Below are 15,577 nucleotides of genomic sequence, written 5' to 3'. Positions count from 1 at the left end.
GATTACATCATGGGATCCCGTCTTCACATCTCGCATTACTGACTTCACTGTAGCACCTCTTCCCGCAGGGGCTGATCATACATACCTTTTCTTTAGCATCTCCACATCCCTTTACACAGGACCTTCCACCTCACTCAGTGCTTACTCCACCTAGCACGATATATGCTTTGATCGGGATCACTCACCTTCTTACTCTGGCCGTCTGTATATATTTCTCGCTTATATTGACTTCATACCCCTTTTAGAGCATCGTGCTGCCCTTGTCACCCGCTCACTACACGAGGCTACCATTCACGCTTTTTCCCACACCACCTGCTTCACCCGCCCACCACCCCCTGGAACCGTACCCTGTAATAGTTGGTACGATGATGAGTGTAAGGCTTTACGCCGTCAACTCAGATTCGAAAGCAAAGACAGTCTTCCGAGCGCACCAGATATGCTATGTGAATACCGTAGATTGGTACGGAGGAAGAAACTAGGCTTCGTTCGTCGGAACGAGGAGGAGCTACTGAACATTTTGTTTAGTAACAACTCTAAGGACTTCTGGCGGAGATTTTTAGAAGGACGGTCCCCTTCGCCACTCACTGACACTCAGATCTAGTTTGATTATGCACGCACACTTTATGACATTTCAAATCAGCCAGTCCCTAACCTCTCACACATGCCTCGTCCCACATCCTGCATCCTCTTCACTAGAGGAGGGGTAAGGATGTCGTAATGAAACTTCATAATGGCCGAGCGAAGGATCATGAGGGGCTATGCACTGAGTTCATTGCATATGGGATTAACCTCCTAGCCCCGATCTTAGCAAAGCTTTTTAATGAATCAGTTTGTTTGGGATTTCCACACACTTGGACCATTAACACTATCTCACCCATCCACAAGGCAGGGGATCCCATGAGCCCGGAGAACTACAGGACCATTAAGATTGGAAATGTCATGTCCAAGATTTATGCATCAGTACTTGACTCTGAGGTTAGCAGACTTGCAGAGTGTCGAGGACTTAGAGCAGCAGGACAGGCCGGATTCTGGCGTGATCGTGGAAGTATGGACCACATTTTCACGCTCAAATGTATCATCGAGCAGGCGAGGTCACGGAAACAGAGGGTTTATTGTTGCTTTGTGGATTTTGGCAAGGCATTTGATTCGGTCCCAAGAGCCTACCTCATATGGCACCTACAGCACTTGGGTTATGACCAGGAGATCATTTGCGCTGTCATGGCACTTTATGAGAGAGTTTCTGGCAGAGTTCGGGCAGGATCCGGGTGGACATACGAGATCATGAGCACCATCGGGGTTAAACAAGGGTGTCCTTTGTCGCCTACCTTGTTTGGCGTCTACATTGACGAGCTTGAGACAGTGATGCAGACACAGGGGTGTAGGTTGCTCTCTTGCGGGCACGTTGATCCAGATTTTGCTCTATGCAGATGACGTGGCTCTTTGTCTTCCTCAGCAGAGGAGCTTTAGAGACACCTAGACACAAGACAGTCCTTTTGTGAGTCTCATGATTTGAAGGTCAACCTAGGTAAAACCAAGGTCATGATCTTCAATACATCTCGAGCCGTCATGCGTCAGGAGCTGTTCACATTTGCGGGGTCATCTGTTGAGATAGTTTCATCATACACTTATCTTGGGGTTATCTTCTCTGGACCCAGCTTCACTATGAGACCCGCGATGCAGGCACGCTTGAGTAGAGGGTATGCTTCATTGGCCAGACTAGAGAGGCAGTGCTTCCGCTCGCACTTTCAGGATCCACGCACCGAGGGGTTGCTTTTTGACTCCTTGGCTTGTCCAGCAGGGATGTACGGCAGCCCTTGTTGGGAGCCAGACTTGTCGGATACAGAGTGGACCCGTGTGGAGCGGCTACAGGTTCTCATGTTATCACGGATGATTCGTGGTAAGTCATTCGTTCCTCACCAAATCATTCACGCGGAGTTTGGGTCACTCCCTTTACAGCTAGATGCTGCATTTCAGGTCATCACATATCTGTACCGAGTTAGGGAATACCTCGGGACGTAGCAGGCTACCATGGATAGCTCTATCCTCTTCTATGGCACTTGTAGCAGGAGGAGACCAGAGGTGCTGGTATGCACGTATAGAGAGATGGTTTGAGCGATTGGGGCTCCACATGGATAGACTACCTCCCTTCCAGTACAGCATGGATGCTCCGTTTTCTCCCCTCTTATCACATGAGGTCAACCAAGTTATCCGTGAGGATCTACTACAGCTATACACATTTCGGACCTGCTTGGGACCGAGTGAACTCCCAGTGAAGCTTAGCTTCTATAGATATTACTTCTTACATATCACAGCGGAGGGTTTCATTGACCCACTAGGATACACACAGATTCACCTACCCCACTTGCTGAGGATCTCTCTTGGGCAATTCCGGGTCTCTTCACACAGACTTTGCATCGAGAGCGGCAGAGCAAAGCAACTACCCAAGGAGAGGCGCATGTGCACACTGTGTGACATGCAGGAGGTTGAGACAGAGGAGCATTTCATCTTCAGGTGTCTTGTGTACTATGAGATCCGAGGGCATTTCCATTGCCTCTTCAGGGATAGTCATGGGATTTTGGCCTGTTTCTTCTCCTACCTCGACCAGCGGTGTTTGCCAGGTTTCATTCATGAATCACTTAGACATCGTGAGAGGATACTTTGAGCATGGAGACAGGAGCAGACTTCTTTCTCGGCTGATCCCTCTCAGAGCTCTATCACGGAGTTCTTTCAGCTAGATCACATGGATCCCCACGAGACGAGGCCTCGATATGATCGTGACCTGGAGCCTGTGACCCGACAGCTTAGACAGAGGGTCGACACACAGATCACACTTGGGGACATCCCCTCCTTCTTTAGAGTCGGAGCCCGACCGTCGGGGGTCACAGTAGCCCTGGTCAGACGCAGAGCTACGACCAGGAGACGTGCCAGGACTGCACCTTTGAGTGGCTGACAGCACTTTATTGCCGACTTCATGCCTCCATAGCCTCATCCATCCTGATATCTTGCTGCTGCGGATGATGATGATGATATTCATGACGATGCTGAGACTGATATATAGTCGACCATCGAAATGACTATGTTGTACTTAGGACTTAGTACTGCCATTTTGCATTGGTATGGACGCTCGTTTAGTAGCTCCACTACCACAGCTTGTTGTATCAGGATTTTCACAGTCTCATAGACCCATCAGTCTTCCGAAGACTTTAATAAACTCTCTTTCTTTCTAATGGAAAGAGAGAACTTGATTGTTGCAGTAGGGTTTGTCTTTGATACAAACAATGACTTGGAAATTAAACATACAAACTGTCTGATGGATGACGTGAAATTAGTGTTAGTGACTTTAAAGTTATATGCATATTTAACCTTCTAGCATTGAGGAAACATATGGAATTTTGAATAAGTTATTATTTTTTGCTACTAAAATGGGGGATATATAAAACTTTTATTGTTCTTTATCGCTCGCTTTTTTTGGCTTGCTCGCCTTTTGGTAATCCTCCATTTTCTCTTTTGTTGTGTCCTTATTCTTTAACTCCCTCCTCTCCTCCCTTGGTAACCCACCCCCATTGTATCCATGCATAGGAAGTACATCTCTTTTCTTATTTTGTTTTTCGTTGTATCATATACCCCCAGACTACCCTCACCCTTAACCACTCCCGGGCGGTTGTTTCCCTCTCCATTCTTTACAATTCAAAGTTTTGTAGTTTCCTCTTTTCATAAAGGTATATGCTAATATGTGTACTTGATTTATCGAGAAGGGTTGAAGCAGCTGGTGTGTGTGGATGCTGAGATACTTAGATATTGTGCTCTTTGGTTGGCAGCTTGGCTCCGCTAGTGAAAAAGGTGAATGAACAAAGGGTCGTGGAGATAGTTGATACATTGTGTCTAAGGCTCTTGACAGGAAAGGAACAACAACGTGATATTGCCAGCATTGCTCTAAAGACTGTTGTTGCAGAAATCAATAGTGGTTCTGTTGCCCAGTGTGTTGTAGCTTCACTTTCTCCCAAGTTGGTCAAAGGCATAACTACAACGGTATAATGATACAAGCCCTGGAATATATAACTTGTTCTTCTTTTTGTCTTTCTTATTAAGTTATACAGCAATTTAGTGTTCCTGCTCTTTAGGAGCACTGGTGAAGCTCTTTAGGAGCACTGGTGAAGTGTCAGCTAGGGATATGTGTACATTTAGTAAATAACACTCAACGTCAAGATAAAATTTTGCAATTTTTTGAGCCGACCTTGTGAGTATGAGATGACAGATGTATATAATTTCCAATAGTAGTTGTATGATAATCTCCGTAGTTTTAGCATTCTTTCTTTATCTACCTACCCATAGGTATCGTTTGCATGTAGATGTATGCACACTGTTAAGTAAGCCAGGAGAAGGCAGGGCCAAAGAAGACAACTCCAAAGGTGGCAAGTCAGATAACAATGGAGACAACAAGAGGAAGAGAAACGAGACAGAAAATGTTATTTGTTGTCTGTCAGCCAGATCACCAAGAAAAGGATGAAGGATGAGTTCGACAGTGGAAGAGTGCTGATCTGATTGAAAGACACGGGAAAGGTTTAGGTGGAATGGAGGAGCACGGTTTATACAAGATCTAGGCTTTGGTAGTCCTGTCAAATGCAGGTACATCAAAGTTACGTCATGAGAGGTTTGGGCGTGAGCTACGGAACCCTTTTAGAGATGCATAAAGCTTGATTGGTGGGTAGACTTAACACATATGTCAGACAAGTTAGAAGCTTGCCAGGCTTGCATGGTGGGCAAGTAACATCGGGAGATGTTGCCAAAGAAGGCTACACAATGAGCCAAGGTTCCACTTCTGCTAGTGCACTTTGACATTCGTGGAAAGATGTCCTTGATGTCACTCTTAGGAGCTGGGTATTATCTGATGTTCATTGATGATTTTGGTAGATCTACTTGGATCTATTGCATTGCCAACAAGTCTCAAGCTTTCACAAAGTTGGGCAAGATTAGTGGTCAAAGGCTACGCCTAGGCGGAAGGAGTGCACTATGGAGAGACATTTGTTTCTACGGCCAGGATGACTTCTATTCACACAGTGATAGCTTTGGTAGCCCACCATCAGTGGTCCATATTTCAGATGGACGTGAAGCCAGCCTTTCTTAATGGATAACTTCAGGAGTAGGAAGATGTGTAGACTTTGCAGGGCTTTGTACAGGTTGAAACAGGCCTTGAGGGGAGGATTGATGACTACTTCCATGAGATTGGTTTGTTTCATAGTCCATCAAATGGTAACCTCAGCAAGGAGGTAAACCATTATTATAATGCTGTAAACATTGCATCAGGACATGCTCCTCAGTCTCCTATCAGAACTGATCACAAGAGCAAGATCGAGGAAGTTGAGGGACTCTTGATGAAAGAATGACAGATTTGGGTTTGCTCCATTATTTCTTTGGGATTGAGATATGGCAGAAAGATGACAGCATATGTATTTGTCAAGAAAGATACTGTAGGGAGGTGTTGAAAAGGTTTCACATGCAAGATTGCAAGGAAGCAACTATCCCAATGGAGGTTGAGGACTGAGCAATGAGAGCACGTCTCAGCTTGTTGATGCGATAACCTACCAAAGATTGGTTGGTAGTTTGTTGTACTTAACTAACACCAGACCTGACATAACTTTTGCAGTTGGAGTTGTTTGTCAGTCTCATCCAAACCAAGGGAGGATCACATGAATGATGAAAGCAGGTTTCAGGGTTTTAAGCTACCTGGAGGGAACATCCAGGTACAGGATACACTTATCACTCCAGTATTGAGATTGGAGGATTTTGCGATTTGGATTGGTCTGGGGATTGGGACACATGGCGTTCCACTACAGGTCACTATTTTATGTTAGCAGGTGGGGCCATGCCATGGATAAGTAAGAAGCAACCTACTGTTGTGTTGTCTTCCACAAAGGCTGAATACATGGCAGCTTGTCAAGCAGCATTCGAGTTTTTCTAGCTCAGATGGATACTGGAAGACATGGGTGTTCTTCAAGAGGAGGTAACTATAACTATGCAAGACAACATGAGTTGCATTGTAATTGCAAAGAACCCCGTTTGGGATCGGAGGATTTTGCAATTTGGATTGGTCTGGGGATTGGGACACATGGCGTTCCACTACAGGTTACTATTTTATGTTAGCAGGTGGGCCCATGTCATGGATAAATAAGAAGCAACCTACTGTTGCGTTGTCTTCCACAAAGGCTGAATACATGGCAGCTTGTCAAGCAGCATCCGAGTTTTTCTAGCTCAGATATATATCGGAAGACATGGGAGTTCTTCAAGAGGAGGTAAGTATAACTATGTAGACAACATGAGTTGCATTGTAATTGCGAAGAACCTCGTTTTCCATGCTTATACGAAGGACATCGAGGTCTAGTATCACTTCATTTGGGAGCTGATCCAAGTATGAGATCGTGGAGCTGCTGTACTGCCCAACGGATGGCAACATCTCGGATATTTTTACCAAGGCTCTCCCCAGAGATCAGTTGGTCCATCTCATCAGACAAATGGGTATTTGCACACAGTCGTGTCATTAAGAGGGGGTGTTGGAGTGTGAATGGACGGCTTGTGAGCCTCCAAATGAGGACAAGGGGTCAGGGCACTGTAGGAGGTAGGCTTACCTGGAGAGGACACATTGGCACAGTCTGGAGCAGATTCAAAGAACTGGCAGCACCTGGAACAGTTCCTGGTACAGCCATGATGACACGTGGCATCCGTACAGCAGTCTGGAACAGACCCACTGTCTGCGTGGCAAGGAGCAGCAGATGGAGCAGTTCAGGAACAGCCAGGGATTTGGGCATGAACATCTGCATTAGATTAGGGCAGATCCAGTCGGAATATATGTCAAAGCTGGTTGAGCCAGATCTGCAGGGTCTGGTTACAGACCCATTCGGTTGACTGGGATCTGTTCTCAGTCTATAAGAGGGCTGGCATTTCGGCCACCTTACTTGCAAACTGAACCCTTCCGTGGTTCAGTTTAGAGTATGGCAGACATTTCCTTCCGTGGTTCTCAGTCTGAGCAGTCACATTGATTGTGATTTTGTATCCAGCATCTTGGCTGGTTGTTCCTGCTCTTTCTTCTGAGCGGATTTTACCCACACTTGGTGGATGAATAATTCCTTCTCTACTTGCTGGATTCTGTGAGGTATATCGATGAGTATTTGCTGCTGCATCTGAGGGAGATTCTGAGTTTATTCCGCATTATTAGGGTTGCTGTCCATACAGTCCCCTAAATTCTTACAAAAACAGCAAAGTACATTAATTCTCTTCGTACTCATTTGGAAATTTTAGTGGGAGATCTTCTCTACGTATAGGATGCTATGGAGTGCTAAGTGGGAAGGTATCAAAGTGGCGATGGAAAAGGATTTAAAAAATCGACCACGCCTTAAGTTGGCAACACTAGAGTTTATTACCAAAGTGAAGCCATGAAAAGGAAAGAACGATGCGATGAGAAAGTCAATGGATGACCAAGCCTTATGCATTAAAGCTTTAGAACTAGAGATTCTAGATCTCCGAAATGGAGTTACTCAAATTTCAACATGCAACCTTGAAATGGGCCTAAAAGAGCTATAAAACAGTCATGGATAGACTAGAGGCCAATTATGGACAGAAGTAGTGAAAGTACATGCCTCAAAAGTCATCTTGGCGACTTTTGATGAAGAGAGGGGGCTTGCCATAGTACACGGGTACACATGGTTGTCTACACACTGATTGGAGACCTGCATTGATGGAGGAGGACATGGATTAGGGCGGTGGCAGCTCTCTTCCCTCGCACCTCTAGACCCACATTTCGGTCATAAGCACAAATGAGCATGCCGGTTACATGTGGCTTAGATTGCCTAGGTCCCCATCCACAAATGTATACATTGCAACATGTTACTTTCCATCACAGACATTGGATTTTGCCAAGCTTGTCTCTAGGAGGCATGTCTCACCTTTCTTAGCACTTCATGAGGACATTGAGGGAGGAGTTTTACACATAGAGGGCTTCAATGCTAAGACTAGGGACATGTAGGTAGAGACCCTAGATTTCCAAGATGATGCCATCATACTTCTATCTACACCGCGAAAGTCCAGTTAGAGATTGGAAGAGGTACACACTGGTTCCACCGTCACACAATATGGGAGATGTTTTTGGAACATGTGCACCACTCATGAGTTGCTCATCTACAATGGGATACAAAGATGGTCAGGATTAAAGACGTACACATGTTACCCACTATTAGAAACATGGTGAGAGAGAAGAAGAAGAAGAAGAATGTATTACCGTCCTCTGGGGGCCGAGAAACCGACCCATGGGACCCATGAAAATCACAATACAAGTGTCTCCCTTCTTTTATGGAAGGGGTAGGAAAACAACTATTCTGAAATACATTGAGTAATACAACATTCCCGATATTGAAGAATCTTGGCAATAAAATTGCCCAGAGTGGCTATATGGGTATGTGAAAGCAAGCTTGCGAGGGTGTCGTGTTCCTTTGTAATGTTGTTAAAGTCCCTCCTTATGCATGCATATCGTGGGCATGTAAGGAGGACATGTGCCTCTGTCTCTACTTGTTCTTGGTCACATAACTTGCAAAATCTTTGTTCCCTTGAGACATCTCCCCAAGCACCTTTCTCTACCTCCAAAGTGTGTGATCGGGTGCGGATGAGTGCAATACTTCTTCTTGCATTTGCAGGTATGGGTATAGTTATGTACTTTTGTGCATTATCTTCCTCCTTGGAGTAGGTGTCCCAATAGATGGGATTGATATGTGTACAATAGTACTCATACTTAGCCCTTTTCTCAGCTGATTGCCATTTTTGTTGCAATATTCCCAACAAAGCTTTATGAAATGCCTTCTCATCCATTTCCCCGGATGACATCTCAAGGTAGGATGTTACTCTCCATCTTTGGAACCATCTTTGAATGTCTTGCCACCAACCAGATGATAACATCTTGCTTTTGTTTGTCTTTTGAGGCCTTTTACTTGCTTCCCATGCTTTCATTGGTAATCTCTGCCACCCCATGTTCTTGACCTTCTTCACATATTTGAAAACCCTTCGTAGTGCTCTCAGTTCAATGGGCCTTGTACCAGAGAGAGAGAGAGAGAGAGAGAGAGAGAGAGAGAGAGAGGCTAGGGAGTGAAGAAGTGATACACAAATGTAGAAACCATGAAAGGCTTTCATTCATTCATCATCATCACATGAGACAAGTGAAGTACAAGCCTTATATGTGCTACACACTCACACGCTAGCACCAAGTGCATATGGGATAAGTCCCATAGTGACACGTGGCACTCTCACATGACTCCTAGGATGACACATCACACATCACATCTCTCACACACTCTTTGGCTATGATATTCCCAACACCCCTCTTCAGAGCAAAGAGTGTGAGACCCAACACGCAAAGAGTACATCAATCCCCCCTCCACCGCAATACTATAATGAGAAAGTCCAACTATTCAACCCCTCCTGTGTGATAATGACTTCTTAGTCAGCTTGCGACCAGCAAGGGCAGAGCATCACTCGTCACCCCTCCTTACTTTGAACTGGGTGGTCAATACCATCATACCAAAGTAAAAAAAAAACCAAGGACAACCCAGGGTAGAGTACCTCTTATTGACTCCAAATACATTCATTTTAGAGGGACAGCTCAAGGCTGATGTAACATGCAACGGTAATCTGATCGTGTAATCACAGTAAGACCTTCTTTAAACCTTTAGTGAGGAATTAGCGTCATGCACCACAGAGAGAGAAAGGAGATAAGGGTAGAGAGAGAATGGAGTCGGCAACCGATTGTGTCCCTGTACCCACTAAGGGCCCCCTCTCCCAATTAGGGAAGAATTTGCTTTATAGTTGGAGAACTGAGAAATACAAATAACACTCTTCGAGAGAGCATGGAAACACGCTTTTGAAGAGTACATTGTATACACGTATTGCAGACCCAAAGACCTGAGAGGCAACATCGACCAATACCGAGACCTTGATGTTGTCCACATTAACAATGTAGGGCACTTTTGCAAGGCAAGGAAGAGGCTTCTGCTGTCCATCGAGATGCAGGGTTACCGCATGAGGGAGGGAGTGAAATCTAAGAGTAATAGATTCTAAAGAGAGCTGAGAGATGACTGAAATATAGAGCTGAGAAGTGAGCTGTGCAAAACTATAAAGGATAACTGAAAAGACCTGTTGAAACAGTACCCAACCTTGCTCCGTTTGCTGGTCCAACACTCTGCTGACGTATTACGCACTTGTCGATGTAGCCAGTGTGTCACATTGCACCCAAGTGCAGGGGTGCAAATCGGGCGGTAGGTTCATTGCTTCCAAGTAGTCCGCCAAAATTTGTGGGAACTCGTAGAAAAAATCTTCGTCCAACGACACTGCTTCATGGGTTCCTCGATCACGGAACTTGGTATAAAACTTTTGGATCTTGCGTCTGACCCATGCTTGAATTTATGATGAAGGATCTGCTTTGACTACAAAACTTCGGCTTCATCAAGAACTTCAGGTTGCTGTTCGTCGAAAATCTTGGTAAGAGGAGGTCCAAAATGCGGCTTTAACCAAGCTACATGGAACACATTGTGCATAGTCCAATTGTCCGAAAGGCGTAACTTCATTGAAACACTATTGATCTTTTGAATGATAGGGAATGGTCCGAATCTCCTGAAAGACAACTTAGGGCATCGCTTGCCCACCTGCTTCAATCTCTGCTTGATAATTCGTAAATATACCCAATTGATCCTCTTTATATGGGACATCTCCTCTCGATTTGTTAACTTGGCACGTGTACGATGCTTGAGCTTTGGCAATGTGGGTCGTCACGGACTCTGTAATCTCTGCCATCGATTTGGTGGTTTTGTTGGCTTCAAGAGATTTGAGGAGTGATGTAAACCGTCGTCCAAATGCCGCTTCGTAAGGTGTGCGACCAATGCTTGAGGAATAGGTATCGTTCAAAATGGCCTGCACAAGCGGAAGAATCTACTCCCACTTTCCACGAGCATCATGACAATATGATTTTAAAATATCAAACGCTATACCATTATATTTTTCTGTCTCCCCATTCGATTGCGGATTGAAAGTGCTGGACATTTGCAGCTTAGTACCAAAATTATCGAACAAGGCTCGCCAAAAATTTGATGTGAATTTGGAGTCCTTGTCGGATGTGATGGTCCTTGGCAATCCACCAATGGGATACCAATACTTGATGAACAAACAAGTCACATCTTCAGCGCTGGCCGTCTGTTTGTAGGGAATAAGCAAACAATATTTACTAAAGCGACAAAAAATGGCAAGACATTGAGTGTTACGCGTACCTACGGATGCTAGAAGTGGTCCCACGAAGTCCATACCTATGTCTTGGAAAGGACCGTTGGGTATTGGCAATGGCATTAAGTAAGCCAGCCACTTTTTTGTGGGAAGCCTTGACCTTTTGGCATATCTAACAATTTTGAACATAGCCGTATACTTCCTTTCGCATTTTTGGCCAATGTACGATATGGGGAAGGTGAGTGGAAAGGTCGCAAAAAAGGGTTGATCTAACTTCTCCAAAGTACCATTGATATCCCGATGACCACCTGTGAGGGCGTCGTGGGCATCATGAAGAAGTAACTGCCGTTTGTCTTTGAGAACACATAATCTTTTCTTATAGAAAAGCTTACTGAGTAATGGCGTGGGGCGCGAGTCATGGCTAACTGGAACTGTGTGCCAAACTTTGTTGAATCCGCGTACTATGCCTTTATACTATCAAGATCCTTTCCCTGGATTTCAAGCACGGGCCTTCTCAATGGTCTAAAGTGGTTCTGCAGCAGCACTCTTAGAATGGCTCGAAAAATGCAATAACAGCCTCAAGACAGGTCGAAAAAGCACCAACAGCCTCAGACAAGTGGTCGGCTATGCTGCAGCAGCTTAGGGAACCCTAGAGTCGGTGATGGAGACAGTACCTTGTAGAACATGTTGGAACACTGAAAGGAAAGAGTTGAGTGGACACAAAATCAGAATACTTGCATATAGAATGAAGAAGAAAGAGGTCCTTAAGTAGGCACCTCATACAAGGTCACTGACATCACTGATGACCTCAAAGCTCCTCAATCATCTCCTCAATCTGCTCCTAGATTCACTCAATCATCCTATGTGGCTTTTCCACCACCTAACTGTGCTTGTGGGCACCTAACTGTGCCTCTAGCACTCACACATAGAAACATAAGGTGTGCCTGAGGCATACACCTTGAGATATCCCAACAAACCCCCCCTCAAGGAAATGCCTCAGGCTATGTCAAGGATACATCTAGTCTCATAGTTTCTCATGCCATCTCATGGTGGTCAAGGATAAATCTATGGCTAGGTTCTCATGCTAGCAAGGGTTTCCTTGAGCCCTAGTTAGGTGCCACATCATCATCTTCTTCTTCACCTTCATCTTCCACCTTCCCTTCCAAAGTCGATTTTGGAAGTGCAAGTTCTCTTCAAACCTGCATTCTCAGCATCTCATCCTTCAGGAGAGTCTTCCCAAGGGCAAGGCGAACCTGCAGAACAAGCTACACGACTTACCTCGCCATCTTCTGGGCGGCATTGTCTCAGGAAGCTGCGACGATCTTTTTCCTGGTTCTCACTGTAGAGAGCTACATTGTCGATTTCCTCTCAGAGGGAGCTGGGCGACAGCACGACCTCCCTGCTCATCAAGTTTGAGCTCTTTTGGAGCAGTATTCGGGTAGATTTCGACGAAAAACCAGTCCAAATATCCTCTACAATGCTGGGCGACGTGGCCGTTTTCTGCGCAATTCCTTCCTGAGGGAGAAGCTCTACCTATTTACCTTTCTCTTCAGTACAAAAGCCCTCTGAATTCTGATCTTTGCATAACGATTTGGAGCAGATTTCTGAGTTGCCTCTTTGGCCATGAAAGCTTGACTATGCAAGTCTAAGTTTGACCTTGGACAGTCAAAGTTTGACTGATAGTTTGACCAAGATTTATTTTCAGTCTGCTATGCTCATTTTTCTAACATCTACTTGGTCATTTCTTGCTTAGACATCTTGCATTTCAAGATTGTTACTCTTTGAAAAGATTACCTTTTATTGCTCATATATCACTTGTAAGAGAGACAGACACTGCCCATATCTGGGTTAGACCCTCTCATGGCTACCTTATATAATCTTGAGAAGTTCAATGGAAAGGGCTTCCATACATGGCAAATGAAGGTAAAATTTGCATTGATGCGGGAGAACTTATGGGGACTTGTCAAACCTACTCCTACCGCTTCTTCTACGGCCTCAAATGCTGGAGAATCTTCAACTCCGACACGACCGGCAAGGGATCCAGCAAGAGAAGAAAAAGCATATGGTATAATTGCTTTAGCTTTGGGTGATGATTACATACATCATATATCTGACTTGGAGTCTCCATCGGAAGCATGGCAGAAGCTAGACTTGATTTTTAGTGCAAGCTCTCACATATCTAAACTATCACTTAAAATCTCTTTCTTTGAATTAAAGATGGCAAGTGATACTACTTTAGCTGCTCATGTCAACTATATGCGGAGTCTTATGACTCAGTTAGCTTCTATCAACTCCCCTACATGTACATGCACACAATGTCTGTAGGAGGTACCATGGAACAAAAACATACACATGGCCTACATCATAAGGTGACCAGAGGTGTTTACAAAACACACAACACACAATAATTTATTTTCATTCATTTTGGAGGACTATCTAGGCTGAGTACCTTGACATAAAAAGAGAAATCTGGATAGTCCTCCAAAATGAATGAAAATAAATTATTGTGTGTTGTGTGTTTTGTAAACATCTCTGGTCACCTTATGATGTAGGCCATGTGTATGTTTTTGTTCCATGGTACCTCCTACAGACATTGTGTGCATGTACATGTAGGGGAGATAACCATTGGAAGGTATGTTTGTATCCCTTTCTGTTTACCTTACACCCAAGGAAACCCTTGCTAGCATGAGAACCTAGCCATAGATTTATCCTTGACCACCATGAGATGGCATGAGAAACTATGAGACTAGATGTATCCTTGACATAGCCTGAGGCATTTCCTTGAGGGGGGGTTTGTTGGGATATCTCAAGGTGTATGCCTCAGGCACACCTTATGTTTCTATGTGTGAGTGCTAGAGGCACAGTTAGGTGCCCACAAGCACAGTTAGGTGGTGGAAAAGCCACATAGGATGATTGAGTGAATCTAGGAGCAGATTGAGGAGATGATTGAGGAGCTTTGAGGTCATCAGTGATGTCAGTGACCTTGTATGAGGTGCCTACTTAAGGACCTCTTTCTTCTTCATTCTATATGCAAGTATTCTGATTTTGTGTCCACTCAACTCTTTCCTTTCAGTGTTCCAACATGGTATCAGAGCCATTTGATCCTCCTTGAGATATCCCAACAGAACAGGGTACTGACGAGCAGATAATAGGCGCCTAGATAAGCGGGGGTTGATTTGAAGCAAGCGAGCAGCTGATATGGCTGTGTGTTACATGATCCAAGCACCTGCGCTCTGACCCTCTAAAGGAAAGAGATGATCCGCAAGAGAAGCACAAAGCTATACCGTCTCTCTGCTTGAGTGAGAGAGTAGCCTCCTCTTCTACCACGAACTGAAGCTTCTTCATTCCTCCTTCCAGAAAACTGGGCTGTCCTCTTGAAATCGGCCATGAACTCACTTGAAAGCTGAAACAGCTTGGGAATGACACTATTGGAGACGGTTATGGAGGCAGCAAGCTATGGAGAAGGAGGGGCTGTGCAGAAAATCCAATCAAGTAGGGGCAGCTGAAAATAAGAGATAGAATGAGGCAAAACTGAGGCGGCTGAGAGGAGGAGACTGCATAGGCAGATTAGGGTTAGGGTTGATGACGTGGCAGGGCTGATTAGGGAAGGGCTAACCTGCTCTGATAGCATGTAAGAAACATGGTGAGAGTGAGTGAGAGAGAGAGAGAGAGAGATAGGCTAGGGAGTGAAGAAGTGATACACAAATGAAATTTAGAAACCATGAAATGCTTTAATTCATTCATCATCATCACATGAGACAAGTGAAGTACAAGCCTTATATGTTCCACCACATCCATGCTCTTCACCACAACGCTTTCCAAAGCGGGAATTTACTTCTCAATGTCAACATGATAAAAAAGATAGCCATAATTTGAGTGACAAGAAGAAGAAAGGACCTTGCTTTTAATGCGGGAAGCTTGCTTCGAGGTAGATATGGTTAAACGAGGGCCTATACCTAGTAATGTAGTTATGCCTCAGACTAGTTATTCTAAGAAAACCTCAGGTATCTCAAAACCAAATAAGTTTGGCCGAAATTCTGTGGCATGAAAGGTCTGGCCAATTGAACTTGCAAAGCCTAGCTGTCATGGATAGGAAAGGTTTTGTGCGTGACCTACCTCATCTTCGACAACGAAGATGATTCGCAAACGATGTATCATGGAAACACACAGCCTGAAAAGTTTTCGAAGAAGGGTTAAGAAAAAAAAATCCTGGGAGCTGGTACATTTTGATCTATGTGGTCCTCTGAATGTCAAATCATTATGAGGTAAGGGAAGACATGGGTGTAATTCCTAAAGGAGAAGTCTGAGACCTTAAGTACTTGAAGGA

At 44.6% G+C, this 15,577-nt stretch overlaps 1 protein-coding gene across 1 annotated transcript in view; it reads left to right on the top strand.

Moving 5' to 3' along the window:
* Positions 1-15,577, top strand: part of CAND1 (cullin-associated and neddylation dissociated) — a 102,892-nt gene that overhangs the window by 13,203 nt on the left and 74,112 nt on the right. Inside the window, exon 4 of the mRNA XM_087400318.1 lies at positions 3,819-4,029. Coding sequence (XP_087256444.1) covers positions 3,819-4,029 — 211 coding nt within the window. The remainder of the gene's footprint in view (positions 1-3,818; positions 4,030-15,577) is intronic.

Source organism: Dipteris shenzhenensis, chromosome 29 (genome assembly GCF_047967505.1).
Source record: "Dipteris shenzhenensis isolate YYH24624 ecotype China chromosome 29, Dip_SZ_1.0, whole genome shotgun sequence".
NCBI classification, from domain to species: domain Eukaryota; kingdom Viridiplantae; phylum Streptophyta; class Polypodiopsida; order Gleicheniales; family Dipteridaceae; genus Dipteris; species Dipteris shenzhenensis.
The sequence above is the reverse complement of the archived record's forward strand: the minus strand, read 5'-3'. Positions and strand labels throughout refer to the sequence as shown.